The sequence below is a fragment of the Salmo trutta genome, chromosome 4 (genome assembly GCF_901001165.1).
Source record: "Salmo trutta chromosome 4, fSalTru1.1, whole genome shotgun sequence".
Classification (NCBI taxonomy): Eukaryota; Metazoa; Chordata; class Actinopteri; order Salmoniformes; family Salmonidae; genus Salmo; species Salmo trutta.
The window spans coordinates 28583543-28606472 of NC_042960.1; the positions used below are offsets into that span (position 1 = coordinate 28583543).

Here is a 22930-nt window from a genome sequence, read left to right on the forward strand (position 1 = left end):
TTCATGTGCCTTAATAACAAACTTGTATGCTATCTGTAAATACAAATAAAATGGTTAAATTACGAGCCTAGTTGGTTTAGCCACAGAAAAAGTCAACAACCTTCCCACTAGCCATGATTGGCTGAGATAATGAGTTCAGATTGGTCTGCCATATAGCACGTTTATGTCTATTGGAGCTGGTTAGTATGTGTAGGTAATTCTGTCTAACGCTGCTTTTTTTAAAGCAGCGTTAGACAGAATGGCTTTATAGAATGGCTTTATAGAACTTCATAAGTGTTGCTCTCCACTTTCTGGAGGACCGAGTTTTGAAATCAGTGGAATCAGAGTATGATAGCTAAGGAGATGGAGAAAACACCTGTCTCCGGATTACATTTTCAAACTAAGGACAACCATGGCATCCGTGACAGGGAGAAGTGTCCAACCATGATGTATAATACGGGTAAGATAGTCTAGCTAGCTACATTTTCAGATGTTACTTGTTTCTAATTTTGACATTGTTTTCATTTCAAGTTAAATTGTACTGTTAGCTAGCTAGCGAGCGTGCACTGGCTGGCTCACTAGACAACGTTACGTGTATGATCGTATTATTCATTTCTCAGAGCCATTTGCTTGGCTAGTCATAACCTAATGTTAGCTAGCTAACATTGAACCTGGTTGGGTAGCTACCTGCAGATTCATGCAGGGTAGTAACGTCATGAGTTGGGGTTCATTGTTTAGCTAGCTACATGTCTTAACAAAAGACTCCACTATGCAAGTGTCCTTTTTAATAGAATGTCACTGCGACAACTGTTAACCAGTTAGATTGGGTTCTTGACTGCTGTTGTTAGGACAGAATACTTGGATCAACCCTTAAAGAGATTGGTGGAGCTAAAGCTTAAGAGGGTGTGAACGATGCTGAATGGGTGTAGACAAAGAGCTCTCCAGTAGGTACCAAAGCAGTCAAGGCTATTTTCTCAAAGGTGAGGTTATAAGTTTATCAACTTTGATAGTAGAATTACATTCCCAATGTTCCTGAAATGCAGTGTATGATACACCATTTTGTCTCTGCTTTTATCCAATGTAAAAAACATAATTTCAAATTTTGCTACATAAGACTGAGTAAAGGTGGTCGGTCACATATGGAGGACAGAAAGGGGGAGAGAAGAAGAGGGAGGTTTTGCAGCACTGAGACAATAACTACATTTTTATCCTCGCACAAAGTGCCCTCTTAAACAAAAAGACATGAGTTGAGAATATCACAGTGATGCAGTAAGAGGACTGAATAGCAACCTCTGCTGCAGTGTCATTTAGCAAATGTGAAAAGATAGAGTCGTATTTCATTATAGACAGTGTTTTATTAGAACAATAAGGAGTCAGCTCAAGAATAAAAATACACAAAGAAAATACTTTAAGGGTTACAGTATCACAGTACAATGGACTTTACATACCTAGCTATCTTTTCCCTTGCACAATAAGTGGAGAAGCAGCTGTAAGTTAGGTGGAATGTAACATGCAGTTAAGACGGAATATTAGAGTCATGTTGTCAACTAAACGTGCTGAATTCAAGTACCAGTTGTTAAACAAAGTAAAATGACAAACATAAACAATATTGCTAGTGCTATTTCTGAGGTCAATAAAATAATACCTTAAATTAGCTCGTAGAATAAATATAACCCAAACGTAAGGATTGATTTTCTTTAAACTTACAAAAGTCATGTCAAAACAATGAGGCATTACAAAAAAATGCTCTCAACAACATTTCTCAATAACGCTTCCAGAATACAATAAATTAAATAAATATTAACATAAATAAATACATTAAATGCTTATACATTTAAATGCTGAATTGTCTTATCAGAGCTCAGTGGTCCTTTCTCTTAGAAGTACTGTGGGGTTGCGATCGTTACTTCCCGAATGTGCCGCACTGGAATTAATGACATTGGATCCATTGTCTTTTACGTCGGGCACATGAAAGGATGCCAAAGGGCAGGGGCCCTTGATGTTACTGCACACCAGCCTCTGTAGGGACGCTGTGTTGATGATGTTAAAGCCGATGCTCCCACCAAAGGTGCTGGGCTTCCAGTACTCTGGCGAACAAATGGGATTTCCCATCAGGCCTTTCAGAGAGTAGGGGGCGCCCATCTCCACCATGGTCTCCCCAAAGATGGCATTGGTTCTTGGCTTCTCCACCAGCAGGCCTGGGTAGAGCTCCACAGCATCCACATGTCCATACATCTCCTCCAGCTCAGCAGCCATCTCCTTATCCCCTGAGAAACACAGAGCGAGAGGGAAATGTTACATTACTCAGTATGGCTTCTGGGAGAAAGGGTTATGTTAGGTACTCTACTCAACCTGGTTTATCTTAGTCTCTGACTAATCTGATGTGGACATTATGATGACGACACACTGATGTAATGTATCTACATCTGACCTCGTGTCTTGCCGTCTGTGTTTTGTCTACAGAACAAGTGTTAGTGAAAATGATACAAGTTTGAGAGCTGTTTCATAAGCATTTAGAGATTGAGTTTGCATACTTAATGCAGTACAATACACATGGAAAGTACTTCAAACTCATTCAACATCTTTCCCTCTCACTCGCTCTCTTTCACACACACATTTTGTTTATTCTCACACTGTCATTAAAGAAAAGCAGTGCAGAGCTTGTCGACCTCCCAGACGCCCCTCTGCCTCTGCCTGTTTAAACCCGGCTCTCTGACATCACTAACTGTTTACACTATCTTTAACTAAAGTGCACATCTGTTTGCCTTTGCTGTAGCCCTTAAAAGGAGCTCAGTATTGCTCCAATATAACTTACAGCAGCAGGCGCCATCTGCCCAGGCTAGTTTTATTAATATTTCAATGACCTTCCATCCATCCCTTTACAGGGCTTAATTGAAAGCAGTACACCACAGGATGTCACACCTTCCACTGTTAATTCTACTCTTAAAAGTGAATTACACTAAATGATCACTGTATTACAATCTTATCACTATATACTCAATCCCAATGCTTAGGATGATAAGTGTTTATGTAATAGCTGTGATGCTAATGGTGGTTCTCACCTGTGAGGTCTTCGAAGGAGATGTATGGCTTCATGGAGAAGCGTTTCCTGTAGGCGTTAAGAGACTGGTAGCGCATCTGTCTGCTGTTCTCTATGGACTTCAGAGCCACCATTAGCACTGCAGGGGGGACATTACGACCTCCAGCAACCTAAGGAGGAACAAGGGACAAGATGTAAGTCGACCAGCCTTAAACAACAATGAGTTTCTCTTTATTTTGAATGACTGACATTCCCTCAGGGTAAGCGCTAAAGTCAAATATCAAGTCTGCTTAAAACTCACATAATAACATGCAACACCCACATTTCAACCTTGGTTCACCAGGCCCCATTTACATTCCTAATTCTGAACCACACCTTAAGCAGCCAACCAGAGCCCACAGTGTACAACCTAAATCCCACACAGAAAGAGCCTCTTACCCGTCCAGCAATCTGCTTGGTGAAGGACTCCACCAGGTTGGTGATTCCATGTGTGGTGACCACAGAGGTGTTGAAGACAAACTGTGGGTAGGAGTAGACCTGCTCCTGGATGTGGAAGGCGTCAGGCATCAGTGGGTGCCAGTGGTACAGGGTGTTGAACTCTGATGCGATGCGGTTCTGATACTGGAAACGCTCTTTGAAGAGAAGCTCTGGGTCGAACTTCAGCTTGAAGTGGTAGCCGCTCAGGTGCTGCACGTAGTCCTCGATCACAATTTTGATGGTCTCACCTACAGCAAGGAGCAAGGAGAGGGGCAATTACTTATAATCTTTGTTGTTTATATATGCATGCATCTACTCTTTACTTCAGGTTGTCCCACTGGAACAAAATCCCTTTTACAAGAGAGGGAAGTTATTAAAAATCTCCATAAAGTTAATTTTGACATAACATCACAGAGTGATATCAACTCTCAAGTGTTGTTTTGAACCCCAATTTACATGGCGCCATTAAACTGCTGTCATATTAGGCTCATTTACACAGTGACCAATCGACAACTTTTGGTAACTGACATTAACACATTTTACATTTTAGTAATTTAGCAGACGCTCTTATCCAGAGCGACTTACAGGAGCAATTAGGGTTAAGTGCCTTGCTCACGCAATCTCAATCACACTCCAATGCTGTTCATTGACTACAGCTCAGCGTTCAACACCATAGTACCCACGAAGATCGTCACTAAGCTAAGGACTCTGGGACTAAACACCTCCCTCTGCAACTGGATCCTGGACTTCCTGACGGGCCGCCCCCAGGTGGTAAGAGTAGGCAACAACACATCTGCCACGCTGATCCTTAACACTGGGGCCCGTCAGGGGTGTGTACTTAGTCCACTCCTGTATTCCCTGTTCACCCACGACTGCATGGCCAAACACAACTCCAACGTGATCCTTAAGTTTGCTGACGACACAACAGTGGTAGGCCTGATCACCGACGAGACGGCCTATAGGGAGGTCAGAGAACTGGCAGTGTGGTGCCAGGACAACAACCTCTCCCTCAATGTGAGCAAGACTAAGGAGCTGATCGTGGACTACAGGAAAAGGCGAGCCAAACAGGCCCCCATTAACATTGATGGGGCTGTAGTGGAGTGGGTCGAGAGATTCAAGTTCCTTGGTGTCCACATCATCAACGAACTATCATGGTTCAAACATACCGAGACAGAACCTTTTCCCCCTCAGGAGACTGAAAAGATTTGGCATGGGTCCTCAGATCCTCAAAAGGTTCTACAGCTGCACCATCGAGAGCATCCTGACCGGTTGCATCACCGCCTGGTATGGCAACTGCTCGGCATCTGACCGTAAGGCGCTACAGAGGGTAGTGCGAATGGTCCAGTACGTCACTGGGGCCAAGCTTCCAGCCATCCAGGACCTATATAATAGGCGGTGTCAGAGGAAAGCCCATAAAATTGTCAGAGACTCCAGTCACCCAAGTTATAGACTGTTTTCTCTGTTACCGCACGGCAAGCGGTACCGGAGCGTCATGTCTACAAAAGGCTCAACAGCTTCTACCCCCAAGCCATAAGACTGCTGAACAATTCATAAAATGTACAATAAAATCAACAATTTACATTGACACCCCTCCCTTTTGTACACTGCTGCTACTCGCTGTTTGCTTGTTACTTATGCATAGTCACTTCACCTCCATGTACAGATTACCTCAACTAGCCTGTAGCCCCACACACTGACTCGGTACCAGTGCCCACTGTATATAGCCTCGTTATTGTTATTCTTATTGTGTTACTTTTTATTTTAGGGTACTTGGTAAATATTTTCTTCTTCTTGAACTGCATTGTTGGTTAAGGGCTTGTAAGTAAGCATTTCACGGTCAAGTCTACACTTCTTGTATTCGGCGCATGTGACAAATAGTTTGATTTGATTTACTATCAATAACTTCATGTAAAAGGACTTCCTGTGGTCAGACCCATAGAGAGGAAGTGAAAACAATGAGCACTGCTGTAAATATGGGTTCACACTTTGGTTCATTAGGTCGAAATACAATAGCATTTTGGGTCTGGATAGAATTTTGTAGAATATTGGGTCTGCATCCAATATTATAGAATATAATAGCTGTTTGCAAATAAATGCAATATTTGATGGGCACAAGCTACAATAGACAATGTCAATCCAGATACTATGTAAGATCTGACCACATGGCTTCCTTGTGATAATAAGCAGCAAGTCCTATACATCTCTCTTCAGATACTGCTCGTTTAGACTGCTTACCAATGAGAATGAGGCGAGATGTCTGGAAGAGCCTATCATCATCCCAGTCCGGGTGTACCTCCTTCAGGACATCACAGACTCGGTTGTGTTCTCTCAGCCAGATGGTAGCATACATCATAAGACCAGGCACCAGGCCGAATGCCTCATGGCCCACAGCGAAGCGGTGAGACTCAGGGACATGGGGAGGGTAGTGCATATCCACCCCTACCTCCTTCACTGTAGGTGGGTACACCTCTCCCTCCAACACCTATAGAGAGTAAAGGTGAGAGAAGACACCGTCAGCTGGGCATATGACAAACAGAATCTGTTCAGTGATGTTCAAGGTTATTTAAAGTTGACAAGATCTGTCCAGTACCTGAAACTTCAGCTTGCCATCCTTGAAGAGCCGCAGTTTGTGTTGCCTTTCAAGGTTATCACCGTAAATGTGGCCCAGGTCCACCTGGAAATCAAGCATTGAAGTGAGTCACATACAGATGTAGGATCTTAATTTGAGCAAGTTTGCTACAGCAGGATGATAATCCTGCAGCAACAGGAAAAGTTAATTATTATGTGGATTATAATAATGGATATTTTTGTAAGGGTTGATACATTTTTAGTAAGGGAAAATAAAGTCTGAGTTTTCAAAATAGAAATTACAAACTTCAGAAGCTTTTTTAAACCTGAAATACACTACAAAGGTTACATTTCCTACACTGCAGGAAAGCTCTCCTGCAACAGGGTGATCAATTTAAGATCCTACATATAGTGTATTTGGAAAGTATTCAGACCCCTTGACCTTTTCCACATTTTGTTACGTTACAGCCTTCTAAAATTGATTTAAAAATAATTATTCCCTCAATCTACACACGATACCCCATAATGACAAAGCAAAAACTGGTTTTTAGAAATGTTTGCAAATTAATAAAAAATTAAAAACTGAAATATCACATTTACATAAGTATTCAGACCCTTTACTCAGTACTTTGGTGAAGCACCTTTGGCAGCAATTAGCCTCGAGTCTTCTTGTGTGTGACGCTAAAAACTTGGCACACCTGTACTCTACAGACCCTCTCAAGCTCTGTCAGGTTGGATGGAGAGTGTCGCTGCACAGCTATTTCCAGGTCTCTCCTGAGATGTTCGATTGGGTTCAAGTCCTGGCTCTAGCTGGGCCACTCAAGGACATTCAGAGACTTGCTCCGAAGCCACTCCTGCATTGTCTTGGCTGTGTGCTTAGGGTCATTGTCCTGTTGGAAGGTGAACCTTCACCCCAGTCTGAGGTCCTGAGCACTCTGAAGCAGGTTTTCATCAAGGATCTCTCTGTACTTAACTCCGTTCATCTGTCCCTCGATCCTGACTAGTCTCACAGTCCCTGCCGTTGAAAAATATCCCGACAGCATGCCGTTGAAAAATATCCCGACAGCATGAAGCTGCCACAACCATGCTTCACCGTATGGATGGTGGTAGGTTTCCTCCAGATGTGACGCTTGGCATTCAGGCCGAAGTGTTCCATCTTCCTTTCATCAGACCATGTTTCTCATGGTCTGAGTCCTTTAGGTGCCTTTTGGCCATCTCCAAGCGGGCTGTCATGTGCCTTTTACTGAGGAGTGGCTTCCGTCTGGCCATTTTACCATAAAGGCCTGATTGGTGGAGTGCTGCAGAGATTGTTGTCCTTCTGGAAGGTTCTCCCATCTCCACAGAGGAACTCTGGAGCTCTGTCAGAGTGATCATCAGGTTCTTGGTCACCTCCTTGACCAATGCCCTTCTCTCCCGATTGCTCAGTTTGGTCGGGCGACCAGCTCTAGGAAGAGTCTTGGTGGTTCCAAACTTTTTCTATTTAAGAATGATGGAGGCCATTGTGTTCTTGGGGACCTTCAATGCTGCAGAAATGGTACCCGTCCCTCGATCTTTGCCATGACAAAATCCTGACTCAGAGCTCTACGGACAATTCCTTTGACCTCATGGCTTGGTTTTTGCTCTGACATTTACTGTCGACTGTTGGACCTTATATTCACAGGTGTGTGCCTTTCCAAATCATGTCCATTCACTTTAAATTTACCACAGGTGGACTTCAATCAAGTTGTAGAAACATCTCAAAGATGATCAATGGAAACAGGAAGCACCTGAGCTCAATTTCGAGTCTCATAGAAAGTCTCCTATCTGAATACTTATGTAAATAAGGTATTTCTGTTTTTTATTTTTAATACATTTGCAAACATTTCTAAAAAACTGTTTTTGCTTTGTCATTATGGGGTATTGTGTCGAGACTGATGAGAAAAATAAATAATATAGATTTTATAATAACGCTGTAATGTAACAAAATGTGGAAAAAGTCAAGGGGTCTGAATACTTTCTGAATGCACTGTATGACCCCACTAGCCCCCCTGTCATTTGATCCTGGGCAAAACCATGTTTTAATGTTCAGTGCTGGTCTATTATGTGCTGTTATTGTGCTGGTGCTGTCCAGTGTTGGTACTCACCCCGTGGCCCTTGGCTTTAGTGAAGGCCGGCCCCATCTTCTGGTCAGATTTGAAGAACTGGTGGGTGAAGTGTTGGGCAAAGAAGGCAAACATCAGACTGGAGCCCTGAGGGTCTGGGATAAACTTCCTCCTGATCAGGAGCTTCTTTGCCAGCATCTCAGCATCAGGCAGCTCCTTCTTACCTGGATGGAGGAAAGCAGAGAGATTGGTTTAATTTAGAGGTTTGCTTTTTTAAATGTTGTAGTTTTATAATATATACAGAGAAGGTGCTTGTTTTTATCATTAAATGAAATATATTGACAATACAATAGAATAACCTGATCCTATGTCCACCAAACCAGAAGCATTCATGGGAATGCCACATGAACTTTGGTGTGGCTCAGTGAGTATGATTTACAGGGACTGTCAGGCATGTGCATGATGTAATGAAGCTATGGAGGTGAGGCATCGTTCAAAAATCTGAGAGAGAGAGAGAGAGAGCTTGCTTACCTACGACTCCCATAGGAGTTGGGCAATCCTTGGGCAGAGGAGGAAGGGTGCGTGTGTAGTAGGAGAGATTTGAGTAGGCTTCCCAGCTTTTATAATCATAGTCTGTATTGAAAGTCGGGGGGCTGTCAATCAGATGAGAGCGAGCTGGAGACAGAGAGAGCACAATTGATGAACATGAATTCAAATTAAACTGTGATGACTTTGTATGTTATTGTATTTGTAGCCCTACTTATTGAATGGCCTAGTTTCGACTAAGCAAAACTTCACAACACTAATTTTGACATGATCAAATGGCAAGAGAGAAAACCCTCATCAAGACTACTGTATGATGCTATTGAACTCAACTCACATGTCAGAACATATCTCATGATAGCATCCCTGAGGAATGATATGCTGTTGATGATGTTCCAGAGCCCCTTGTAGTGGGTGAGGAGGTAATGCACTGTGTTCGGGGTTGGCTTCAGAGACACTTTAATCCACGTGACTAATTTAGCTGTTAAGTCAAGATAAAAGCATATGAATAAGGTGTCTAGGGAGAAAAAAATTAAGGATAAAAAAAGACTGATTTGTTTATATAGGATATAACTTACGTTGTGTGCAGTTGTGGCCATAAAATCCTGTGCGTGTGCAATCGCACTCATAGTCGTCGGCGCCCATGGCCGTACACACGCCACGGTTCTGGCATGGCTGTGAGCAGCAAGGGTTGCCTGCATAAAAACATTTTTGGTTAAGTTAGACTAAGTGTAATAAATGATGATCACATAAACATGTAATTATCTGATTGCTTCGATGTACATATAGGCCTACATATCAAATCATTCCTATAGGTTGGCTATATATCCAAATATAGCAAAGGCTATCAATTTATATAGCCATAAAAAAACGCTCATAATGTTCGATAGCTGATAATCTAATTACTTTTCTAACTAAAATAAAAAAGAAAAAGAAAGAGTGAATAAAATGTTTAGACACATTTTGTTAACACATTGCAGATACGATATTAGAAAAACAAACACATTTAGACAGCACCAACGCTTCATAATTACTCTCCCATCATGTTTTTACCTCCTTCGCAGACAAATATTATGCCTAGAGACAGAAATAAAAGCGCCGATATGCTTCTGTTCATTCCAATGCCTTTTACCGATAGCGCACCTCTGTTTTTCTTTCCAGTTTGAGGTTGTGAATGAAGCTGTCTGCAGCGAGTACACGTTTTATAGTAGGCCTACTGGGTGTGGGCTTGAGCGTGACAACCTAAATTATTCGCTCACCAAATGGTGTCGTCGACCCATTGAAGCATTATGCTTACTGACCAGTGGAAATATTTGTGATGATGACTTTGATCATAATGAGCCATCTCAGTCTAGCGAACATTAATTAAGCTATAGGAAACACACTATTTTCTTTAATGTTATTCAGGTTTCTTGAAGATATAGGATAGCCTATAGATATTACAGTAATGTGAGTGCTGAATTTGCTATTAATTTATTTAACAAATCCATATTATGTTGCTAATGTTAATCTTACTTGATAATGACTGAATCGCAATCAATGTAATAGTACTGGTCAACGAATAATGTCCACATTGAACGTGTATTATATTACATTGCCAGACTTTTCAAATCCTATTTGATATGGGTGCTTGGGGGAAATGTAATTCCTAGCTTGTATTATAGGCCACAAATAGGTGACATTTAAATGTAAAAAAAATCCAGCTCAGTTTTTTTCAGACCACCAGCCAGCCTCTCCACAGCATCTCGCAAATGTCCAGTCTGAGAATCAACAAACAACCTAGTCTTTGCGCGCCCTCGAGTGGAGACATTTTACGCACACCACTCATAGAGCATAATGGGAAATGGATTAACGTTCTCCTAGCAGCAGGAAATCATGCTAGCATCATAATTTTCTCCAAAACAAAAGTCCCCTTCCAAAGACACTCAACTTTGGGAATATCGATTTTTTTTTTAATCACACCTTGGAAAAAATACTTAGATAATTTGATGTAATTTTAATTGTAATATTATTATTTATACCAGCATTTCTTTGAAAGCGTACACAAATACTGGTACGTTGAAAGCTATTGTGTATTTAACATAATACAGTTTTAATAACATACAAAAACATATGTTATTGGAATTATTGGAGTCTAAGAATTTACATCTAGTCTCTTGTGCTGGGCAACTGGTGTAATACAGAGTGCTGGTGACTCCTTAGTCCACCCACTCCATTCACAGCAATGCAATTAATTGTAGTCTATATAAAATATATATTGGGCAATAGAGAAAAGGACATACTACATGTCTCAGCTAGAAGGGGTTGAAATTATTCAGTAAGGTCTCTGCTAACCAAATATGTTTCATTTTTGAGGGGAACTGTGTCGTGAATATCCAGCAGCACTTTGCATTTTCCTTTGCCACCAATGCTATACACTGTCTATGAAATACATACTGGGTTATAGAGAAGAAGGTAAAATAGGTAAAAGTGGGGTTGGAAGTACTTAGTAGGGTCTGTAGAATCTATATCTGTCATTTCATGGGGGACTAGGGAATGCGGAGTGTTGCTGGTTTTTATTTTGAAGGTTTCAACATTACCATACATAAGTGACGTCGTCGTTTGTGCTGCTGGAAGAACCAAGATGGAAGCAGGGATGCACTTTTGGAAATGGGCGTACCTACTCATGTAGCGTACCGACGCATGTAGCATACCTAAGCATGTAGCGTACCTACTACATACGCATATAGCGTACCAAAGGAATTTAAATATCTGCTGGTTACTTTTCTCTCGGGGTGTCTGCAATTTATCTTGCCTACTGTCATCAGTGGTGGAAAAAGTACCCAATTGTCATACTTGAGTAAAAGTAAAGATACCTTAATAGAAAATGACTCAAGTAAAAGTGAAAGTCACCCAGTAAAAGTCTAAAAGTATTTGGTTTAAATATACTTAAGTATCAAAAGTAAATGTAATTGCTAAAATATACTTAATTATCAAATGTAAAAGTTAAAGTATGAATAATTTCAAATACGGCACCATTTTCTTGTTTTTTTTAAATATACGGATAGCCAGGGGCATGCTGCAACACTCAGACATAATTTACAAACGAAGCATGTATTTAGTGAGCGCGCAAGATCAGTGGCAGTAGGGATGACCAGCGATGTACTATTGATAATTGTGTGAATTAGACCATTTTCCTGTCCTGATAAGCATTTAAAATGTAACGAGTACTTTTGGGTGTCAGGAAAAATGTATGGAGAAAAAAGTACATAGTTTACTTTAGGAATGTAGTGAAGTATAAAGTTGCAAAAATATAAAAATTAAAGTAAGGTACAGATACCCAAAAAAACTTCTTAAGTAGTACTTTCAAGTATTTTTACTTAAGTACTTTACATCACTGACTCTGATGGGATTCCTTTGAGGTCAAATAGGTAGGCTAGCATATAGCAATATCTCTAATACAACCCATGCACCACATTTCAGTTTTCGATTTGTCCCCCCAAAAGTTATGACTTCCTACATTATCAAAGCTAGAAATTGAATTGCGCTACAGGGGTGTGTACGTTTTTGAGAGACAGTGTTTAGCACATCCTGCTCCTCGTACACAGTGGAACCATACTTCTGCATATGATTACATATGTTCTAGGATTTATGAGCTGATACTGTTCTCAAGGTAAGTGGGAAAATAACTGGCATTCCTCTATGTTGCGTGTTTGTTACAATACAACCACCTTAGGCCTATTATGTAGGACATAGCCTATTTAACCATTTTGACACGCTGCCCTTGCGAGATTGCTGTGCGCAATGGTGTGTCAAGTGTATTGACTTCCTGATCTTTATGGAATTGGCAAGTCAAACATAATATATTTTCCTTATTAGACCACTATTTAATTCCATTGTTAGCCAATTTCATCATAACTTCAAATACCTTACATTTTCTACAACTCAGCAAGGAATGATAAACCCTCCTTTGAATGACCTTTATGCGATTCATAAAATGATCAACCACTGAAGATATTTGGCAAATAGTGATGTCTGATCTATCTGGGATTGATTATGCGCAGCATCCTTAACCGGATGATTCCAACCTAGCAGATTAGGCTAACATGACTAACTTAGCGATGAGTAGGCTACTAGTGATGGGAAGTTAGGCTCTTTTTACTGTCTCGGATCTTTTCAACTTGTTCAGTCAAAAGCACAAATCTTTCGACTCATTTTCTTAATTTGTGCCGAGGAAAAAGTGGGGTTGGAAGTACTTAGTACGGTCTTTGGAATCTACATTGGCAAGAAAAAGTATGTGAACCTGTCACGTCCTGACCAGTAAAGGGGGTTATTTGTTATTGTAGTTTGGTCAGGGCGTGGCAGGGGGTGTTTGTTTTATGTGTTTCGGGGTTTTTGGGTGTATGTTCTATGTCAGTATATTTCTATGTTTGTTCTATTGTGTCTATTTCTATGTTTAGTTTCTTGGGTTGACCTTCAATTGGAGCAGCTGTTCCTCGTTGCCTCTAATTGAAGGTCCTATTTAGTAGGGGTGTTTTTTCCTGTGTTTTTTGGGTGGTGGTTTCCTATTTTGTGTATGTTGCACCTGACAGCACTGTTTATGGTCGTTTTGTTGTTTTGTTGTTTTTGAGTTAAATAAAGTAAATATGAGCACGTCACACGCCGCGTCTTGGTCCCCATTAGACGACCCGCGTTACAGAACCACCCACCATGACTGGATCAAGCGGCGTGCCCGGGCAGAGATGGACACCTGGTCGGTATTGGAGTGGATGGAGAGAAGAAACTGGACTTGGGGGCAAGTTATTGAACAATATCGGAGCCTACCAGGGAAGAACGAGAGGCAGCCCCCCAAAATATTTTGGGGGGCACACGGGTAGTTTGGCTGGGCCGGGGATAAGCCCTGAGCAAACTCCCTGTGCTTATTGTGTCGAGCATGTGCCCGCTTCTCGCACACTCTCTCCGGTAAGCCTCCACAGTCCAGTACGTCCTGTTGCTGCTCCTCGCACTAGCCATGTGGTGCGTGTTACGGTTCTGGCGCCTCCAAAGCCAGCCCCATGCACCAGGCCTTTAGTGCACCTGCCCAGTCCAGTACGTCCTGTTCCTGCTTCTCGCACTAGCCATGTGGTGCGTGTCACTAGTCTGGCGCCTCCAAAGCCAGTCCCACGCATCAGGCCTTCAGTGCGCAGTCCCCGTCTAGAGCTTCCGGCGACAGTGCCCCGTCTAGAGCTTCCAGCGACAGTGCCCCATCTAGAGCTTCCGGCGACAATGCCCCGTCCAGTGCTTCCGGCGATGTCCCCCAGTCCGGAACCGACAGAGACGGCCCCCAGTCCGGAACCGACAGAGACGGCCCCCAGTCCGGCGCAGCCAGAGAGGGCCCCCAGTCTGGCGCAGCCAGAGTCAGCCACCATGCCGGCACAGCCAGAGTCGGCCGGCAGTCCGGCGCAGCCAGAGTCGCCCGCCAGTCCAGAGCCTTCAGCGGTGGGCTACAGCCCTGAGCCTTCAGCAGGGGTGGACAGGTTAGAGTGGGGATTAAGCCCGGAGCCAGAGCCACCTCCGTGGGGAGAGGTTTGGGAAGGGGGGGTGTAGCACAGGAACCGTCGGTGACGGTGACCACCCTCCCTTCCCTCCCTTTATTTGGGGTTTATTTTGTGTTTTCTTTGAGGTGCATACAGGGTCTACATCTTTGGGGGGGTACTGTCACGTCCTGACCAGTAAAGGGGGTTATTTGTTATTGTAGTTTGGTCAGGGCGTGGCAGGGGGTGTTTGTTTTTGTGTTTCGGGGTTTTTGGTTTATGTTCTATGTTAGTATATTTCTATGTTTGTTCTATTGTGTCTATTTCTATGTTTAGTTTCTTGGGTTGACCTTCAATTGGAGGCAGCTGTTCCTCGTTGCCTCTAATTGAAGGTCCTATTTAGTAGGGGTGTTTTTTCCTGTGTTTTGTGTGTGGTTGTTTCCTGTTTTGTGTATGTTGCACCTGACGGGACTGTTTATGGTCGTTTTGTTGTTTTGTTGTTTTTGAGTAAAATAAAGTAAATATGAGCATGTCACACGCCGCGTCTTGGTCCCCATTAGTTGACCCGTGTTACTGAATCCTTAGGAATTATCTGGATTTCTGGTCATCAAATTGGTCATCAAATTTGATCTGATCTTCATCTAAGTCACAACAATAGACAAACATAGTGTGCTTAAACTAATAACACACAAATTATTGTATTTTTCATTTAACATTCACAGTGTAGGTTGGAAAAAGCATGTGAATCCCTAGGCTAATGACTTTTCCAAAAGCTAATTGGAGTCAGGAGTCAGCAAACCTGGAGTCCAATCAATGAGACGAGATTGGAGATGTTGGTTAGAGCTGCCTTGCCCTATAAAAAACACTCACAAAATGTGAGTTTGCTAATCACAAGAAGCATTGCCTGATGTGAACCATGCCTTGAACAAAAGAGATCTCAGAAGACCTATGATTAAGAATTGTTGACTTGCATAAAGCTGGAAAGGGTTACAAAAGTATCTCTAAAAGCATTTATGTTCATCAGGCCACGGTAAGACAAATTGTCTATAAATGGAGAAAGTTCAGCACTGTTGCTACTCTTCCTAGGAGTGGCCGTCCTGCAAAGATGACTGCAAGAGCACAGCACAGAATGCTCAATGAGGATAAGAAGAATCCTAGAGTGTCAGCTAAAGACTTACAGAAATCTCTGGAACATGCTAACATCTTTGTTGACAAGTTTACGATACGTAAAACCCTAAACAAGAATGGTGTTCATGGGAGGACACCATAGAAGACGCCACCGCTGTCCAAAAAAAACATTGCTGCACGTCTGAAGTTTGCAAAAGGGCAACTGGATGTTCCACAGCACTACTGGCAAAATATTCTGTGGACAGATGAAACTACAGTTGAGTTGTTTGGAAGGAACACACAACACTATGTGTGGAGAAAAAAGGCACAGCACACCAACATCAAAACCTCATCCCAACTGTAAAGTATGGTGGTAGGATCATCATGGTTTGGGGCTGCTTTGCTGCCTCAGGGCCTGGACAGCTTGCTATCATCGACGGAAAAATGAATTCCCAAGTTTATCAAGACATTTTGTATGAGAATGTTAGGCTATCTGTCCACCAATTGAAGCTCAACAGAAGTTGGGTGATGCAACAGGACAACGACCCAAAACACAGAAGTAAATCAACAACAGAATGGCTTCAACAGAAGAAAATATGTCTTCTGGAGTGGCTCAATCAGAGTCCTGACTTCAAGTCCTGACTTTAATTCCAAGATGGTGTAGCAGTCAGACATCTTTCTCGTGTCCCATGTATATATCTTTTTTCTTCACATATCTTTTTATATTTTTTCTAAACCTCAACTTCAAAATACTCTCCTGCAACCCGCCTCACCCAATGTGGTGTGGATCTGCTTTTTTCTGAAGTATTTTCGGGGCAACCTAAACTCAGAATTAATATTAGAAATATTGTTTTACCTTTGCTGATCTTTGTCAGAATGCACTTCCAGGACTGCTACTTCCACAAGAAATGTTGTTTTTGTTCGAAATAATCCATATTTATGTCCAAATACCTCCGTTTTGTTTGTGCGTTCAGGTCACTATCCAAAGGCATACCGCGCAAGCGCGGTACCAGAGACGAAAAGTCAAAATGTTCCATTACCGTACTTAGAGGCATGTCAAACGCTGTTTAAAATCAATCTTTATGGTATTTTTAACGTAAAATTGCGCTAATATTCCAACCGGACAATAGCGTATTCATTCAAGGAAAAAAAGAAGGAACAGCGTGCTCGTGTGACCGCGCATATCCAATCCCTTTGTTGCCAGGCAGTCCACTCAGAAACTGAGCTCCTATTATCTGCCCAGTGACAGGAGAATGCTCAAGCCACTTTCTGAAGGCTTTAGACAGCCAATGGAAGCCTTAGGAAGTGCAACGTAACCCCACGGATACTGTAGTTTAGAAAGGGACTAGAAAGAAGAACTACAATTCTCAGATCCTCCACTTCCTGGTTGACTTTTTCTCAGGTTTTTGCCTGCCATATGAGTGCTGTTATACTCAGACACCATTCAAACAGTTTTAGAAACTTCAGAGTGTTTTCTATCCAAATCTACTAATAATATGCATATTCTAGTTTCTGGGCCAGAGTAGTAACCTGTTTAAATTGGGTATGTTTTTCATCCGGCCGTGAAAATACTGCCCCCTAGCCCAGACAGGTTAAAACCTGTTGGGGATAGGGGGCAGTATTTGTACGGCCGGATAAAAAAACGTACCCGATTTAATCTGGTTACTACTCTGGCCCAGTAACTAGAATATGCATATAATTGTTTGATTTGGATAGAAAACACCCTAAAGTTTCTAAAACTGTTTCAATGGTGTCTGTGAGTATAACAGAACTCATATGGCAGTCAAAATCCTGAGACAAATCCTAACAGGAAGTGGAAATCTGATGTGTGGAATCACTTCAAGCCTTTGCCATTGAAACACACAGGGACTTAATCATTTAGCACTTCCTAAGGCTTCCACTAGATGTCAGTCTTTACAAAGTGGTTTGAGTCTTCTATGGTATAAACTGACCCAAAGAGAGGCTTGGGAAGTTGGTCACAGGGGGAGGGCCATTACTACTATGACGCGGGCGCCCATGGGAACCCTTTTGTTCCGAAACGTTTAGTAAGACAATGCAATCGTCCGACTTGAATGTTATTGAAGCTCTGGTTGAAAAAGGCCCTAAAGATTTATGTTATACAACGTTTGACATGTTTGAACAAACGTAAATATATATTTTTTGCACATTTGTGACGACAAGTCCCACTCGCTTCAGTACATTATGAGTAGCCTTTGGAACGCGCTAACAAGAAGGAACTATTGGGACATAAATTATTAACTTTTTTGAACAAAACTACATTTGTTGTGGACCTGGGATACCTGGAAGTGCCTTCTGATGAAGATAATCAAAGGTAAGGGAATATTTACAATAGTATATTTGATTTTAGATGGTTCCAAGATGGCGCTAACATGTATCGCCTAGCCTATTTTTCTGAGCATACCACGTCGTTTATTGCAAAGTGTGATTTCCCAGTAAAGTTATTTTTAAATCTGGCAATGCGGTTCCATTCACGAGATGTTAATCTATAATTCTTTGAATAACAATATTACATTTTAACAATGCTTTCGAATAGTAATTTTGTAAATTGTAGCGCTGATTCACCGGAAGCATTTGAGGGAAAATATTTTCTGAACGTCACGCGCCGATGTAAAATGCTGTTTTTATATATAAATATGAACTTTATCGAACAAAAAAATGCATGTATTGTGTAACATGATGTCCTAGGAGTGTCATCTGATGAAGATTGTCAAAGGTTAGTGCTGCATTTAGCTGTGTTTTGGGTATTTGTGATGCATCTAGTTGCTTTGAAAATGGCAGTGTGATTTTTTTTTTGGCAGGGTACTCTCCTAACAATCTAATGTTTTGCTTTTGCTGTAAAGCCTTTTTGAAATCGGACAACGTGGTTCAATTCAGGAGAGGTGTATCTATAAAATGGTGTAAAATAGTCATATGTTTGAGAAATTGAAGTTATAGCATTTATGAGGTTTTGTATTTCGCGCGACGCGATTCCACTGGCTGTTGACTAGGGTGGGACGCAAGCGTCCCACGTTCCCAGACAGGTTAACTCTCTGTTCCGGACGTACTAGATGACCAGTTCTTATAGCCTTTAGCCGTACCCTTATCCTCCTCCTCCTCTGTTCCTCTGGTGATGTAGAGGTTAATCCAGGCACTGCAGTGTCTAGCTTCCCTCCTATTCCCCAGGTGCTCTCATTTGTTGACTTTTGTAACCGTAAAAGCCTTGGTTTCATGCATGTTAACATTAGAAGCCTCCTCCCGAAGTTTGTTTTATTCACTGCTTTAGCACACTCTGCCAACCCGGATGTCCTAGCCGTGTCTGAATCCTGGCTTAGGAAGACCACCAAAAACCCTGAAATTTCCATCCCTAACTATAACATTTTCCGACAAGATAGAACGACCAAAGGGGGCGGTGTTGCAAACTACTGCAGAGATAGCCTGCAGAGTTCTGTCTTACTATCCAGGTCTGTACCCAAACAATTCGAGCTTCTACCCTTAAAAATCCACCTTTCCAGAAACAAGTGTCTCACTGTTGCCGCTTGCTTTAGACCACCCTCAGCCCCCAGCTGTGCTCTGGACACCATATGTGAACTGATTGCCCCCCCATCTATCTTCAGAGCTCGTGCTGCTAGGTGACCTAAACTGGGACATGCTTAACACCCCAGCCATCCTACAATCTAAGCTTGATGCCCTCAATCTCACACAAATTATCAATGAACCTACCAGGTACAACCCCAAAGCTGTAAACACGGGCACCCTCATAGATATCATCCTAACCAACTTGCCCTCCAAATACACCTCTGCTGTTTTCAACCAAGATCTCAGCGATCACTGTCTCCATGCCTGCATCCGTAATGGGTCTGCGGTCAAACGACCACCCCTCATCACTGTCAAACGCTTCCTATAACACTTCAGCGAGCAGGCCTTTCTTATCGACCTGACCCGGGTATCCTGGAAGGATATTGACCTCATCCCATCAGTAGAGGATGCCTGGATATTCTTCAAAACTGCCTTCCTCACCATCTTAAATAATCATGCCCATTCAAAAAATGTAGAACCAGGAACAGATATAGCCCTTGGTTCTTTCTAGACCTGACTGCCATTGACCAGCACAAAAACATCCTGTGGCGTTCTGCATTAGCATTGAATAGCCCCTGTGAAATGCAACTTTTCAGGGAAGTTAGGAACCAATAAACACAGGCAGTTAGGAACGCTAAAGCTAGCTTTTTAAAGCAGAAATTTGCATCCTGTAGCACAAACTCAAAAGAGTTCTGGGACATTGTATAGTCCATGGAGAATAAGAGCACCTTCTCCCAGCACTGAGGCTAAGAAACACTGTCACCACCGATAAATCCACTATAATTGAGAATTTCAATAAGCATTTTTCTACGGCTGGCCATGCTTTCGACATGGCTACCCCTACGCTGGTCAACAGCCCTGCACCTCCCACAGCAACTTGCCCAAGCATCCCCCAATTCTCCTTCACCCAAATCCAGAATGCTGATGTTCTGAAAGAGCTGTAAAATCTGGACCCCTACAAATCAGCCGGGCTAGACAATCTGGACCCTCTCTTTCTAAAACTATCTGCCGAAATTGTTGCAACAACCTATTACTAGCCCGTTCAATCTTTCGTTCGTATCGTCTGAGATTCCCAAAGATTGGAAATCTGCCACAGTCATCCCCCTCTTTAAAGGGGAGACACTCTAGACCCAAACTTCTACAGACCTATATCTATCCTACCCTGCCTTCTAAGGTCTTTGAAAGCCAAGTTAACAAACAGATTACCGACCATTTCGAATCCCACCGTACCTTCTCCGCTATGCAATCTGGTTTCAGAGCTGGTCATGGGTGTACCTCAGCCACGCTCAAGGTCCTAAACGATATCATAACCGCCATCAATAAGAGACAATACTGTGCAGCCATATTCATCGACTTGGCCATGGGGCAGACTCAACAGCCTTGGTTCCTCAAATGATTGCCTCTCCTGGTTCACAAACTACTTCTCTGATAGAGTTCAGTGTGTCAAATTGGAGGGCCTGTTGTCCGGACCTCTGGCAGTCTCTATGGGGGTGCCACAGGGTTCAATTCTCAGGCCGACTCTTTCTCTGTATACATCAATGATGTCGCTCTTGCTGCTGGTGATTCTCTGATCAACCTCTACTCAGACAACACCATTCTGTATACATCTGGCCGTTCTTTAAACGATATGTTAACTAACCTTCAGACAAGCTTCAATGCCATACACCTCTCCTTCCGTGGCCTCTAACTGCTCTTAAATGCAAGTAAAACTAAATGCATGCTCTTCAACCGATCGCTGCCCGCCCCGCCCCGCCCCTGCCCGCCCGTCCACCATCACTACTCTGGACGGTTCTGACTTAGAATATGTGGCCAACTACAAATACCTAGGTGTCTGGTTAGACTGTAAACTCTCCTTCCAGACTCACATTAAGCATATCCAATCCAAAATTAAATCTAGAATTGCCTTCCTATTTCGCAACAAAGCATCCTTCACTCATGCTGCCAAACATACCCTCGTAAAACTGACCATCCTACCAATCCTCGACTTCAGCTATGTCATTTACAAAATAGCCTCCAACACTCTACTCAACAAATTGGATGTAGTCTATCACAGAGCCATCAGTTTTGTCAGCAAAGCCCCATATACTACCCACCACTGGGACCTGTATGCTCTCGTTGGCTGGCCCTCGCTTCATACTCGTCGCCAAACCCACTGGCTCCAGGTCATCTATAAGTCTTTGCTAGGTAAAGCCCCACCTAATTTCAGCTCACTGGTCACCATAGCAGCACCCACCCGTAGCACGCGCTCCAGCAGGTATATCTCACTGGTCACCCCCAAAGCCAATTCCTCCTTTGGCTGCCTTTCCCTCCAGTTCTCTGCTGCCAATGACTGGAACGAGCTGCAAAAATCACTGAAGCTGGAGACACACATCTCCCTCACTAGCTTTAAGCACCAGCTGTCAGAGCAGCTCACAGATCACTGCACCTGTACATAGCCCATCTGTAAATTGCCCATCCAACTACCTCATCCCCATACTATATTTATTTATCTTACTCCTTTGCACCCCAGTATCTCTACTTGCACATTCATCTTCTGCACATCTACCATTCCAGTGTTTAATTGCTATATTGTAATTACTTCGCCACCATGGCCTATTTATTGCCTTACCTCCCTTATCTTACCTCATTTGCACACACTGTATATAGACTTTTCTTTCTACTGTATTATTGACTGTATGTTTGTTTATTCCATGTGTAACTCTGTGTTGTTGTATGTGTCGACCTGCTTTGCTTTATCTTGGCCAGGTCGCAGTTGTAAATGAGAACTTGTTCTCAACTAGCCTACCTGGTTAAATAAAGGTGAAATTTAAAAAACGATTTTGATGCTGTGGCATGACCTCAAGAGAGCAGTTCATAACAGACATCACAATAACATTGCTGAACTGAAACAGTTTTGTAAAGAAGAATGGTCCGAAATTCTTCCCGACCGTTGTGCAGGTCTGATCCGCAACTACAGAAAATGTTGGGTTGAGGTTATTGCTGCCAAAGGAGGGTCAACCAGTTATTAAATCCAAGGGTTCACATACTTTTTCCACCCTGCACTGTGAATGTTTACACGGTCTGTTCAATAAAGACATGATAACATATAATTGTTTGTGTTATTACTGTCTTTGTCTATTGCTGTGACCAAGATCAGATCAAATTTCATGACCAATTTATGCAGAAATCCAGGTATTTAAAAATGGTTCACATACTTTTTCTTGCCGCTGTATATCTGGATTTTCATGGGGAACTAGGGAATGTGGAGTGTTGCTGGCCTTTTAATCTGCCCATTCCTTTGGCCCCAATGCAATACACTGTATATGTGAGGGTGAAGCCTCTTTCTTACCACACCCAATCATCAAGGTGAGTTCTGGAAGAACAGGACAATGGAATAGATGGATGGAGTCTAAAGTGAGGAGATGAGAGTGAGGAGAAGATAAGATAGGAGAGGAATGTGAAGGGGAGAGGAAGGAGAGGAGAAAGAAGAGAAGAGACAGGAGGGAAGAGGAGTTTCTGTATATTTGGAAGAACAAGACAATGGAATGGATGGGTAGAGTCTGAAGTCTAAATCTTGATAGCCAGTCTAGTGTACTGTCTTCTCTAATGTCTTTAATGACAGGCTCCTATATACAGTGTATTGCATGGGGGGAGTATGAAGTGCTGCTGGATATTTAGTGCTGCTAAAGCCACTTTCTACCACTCTAAATTCCAAGCATCTACCTCTAACCCTAGGAAGCTCTTTGCCACCTTCTCCTCCCTCCTGAATCCCCCTCCCCCCCTCCCTCTCTACGGATGACTTCGTCAACCCTTTTGAAAAGAAGGTTGACGACATCCGATCCTCGTTTGTTAAGTGAAACGACACTGCTGGTCCTGCTCACATTGCCCTACCCTATGCTTTGACCTCTTTCTCCCCTCTGTCTCCAGATGAAATCTTGCGACTTGTGACGGCCGGCCGCCCAACAACCTGCCCGCTTGACCCTATCCCCTCCCCTCTTCTCCAGACCATTTCCGGAGACCTTCTCACCTCGCTCATCAACTCATCCTTGACGGCTGGCTACGTCCCTTCCGTCTTCAAGAGAGCGAGA

General features: G+C 42.7%; 1 protein-coding gene across 1 annotated transcript; it reads right to left on the bottom strand.

The window, feature by feature from the left end:
* Positions 1-1314: 1314 nt before the first annotated feature.
* LOC115192190 (prostaglandin G/H synthase 2-like) lies at positions 1315-9890 on the bottom strand. The gene is made up of 10 exons (XM_029750409.1): positions 9742-9890; positions 9267-9383; positions 9026-9169; positions 8677-8820; positions 8188-8369; positions 6087-6170; positions 5732-5978; positions 3458-3744; positions 3042-3189; positions 1315-2246 (listed from the first exon to the last, which is right to left on the bottom strand). The coding sequence occupies exons 1-10, from the start codon at positions 9803-9805 to the stop codon at positions 1834-1836; spliced, it is 1830 nt and encodes a 609-aa protein (XP_029606269.1). The 5' UTR covers positions 9806-9890; the 3' UTR covers positions 1315-1833.
* Positions 9891-22930: the final 13040 nt, after the last annotated feature.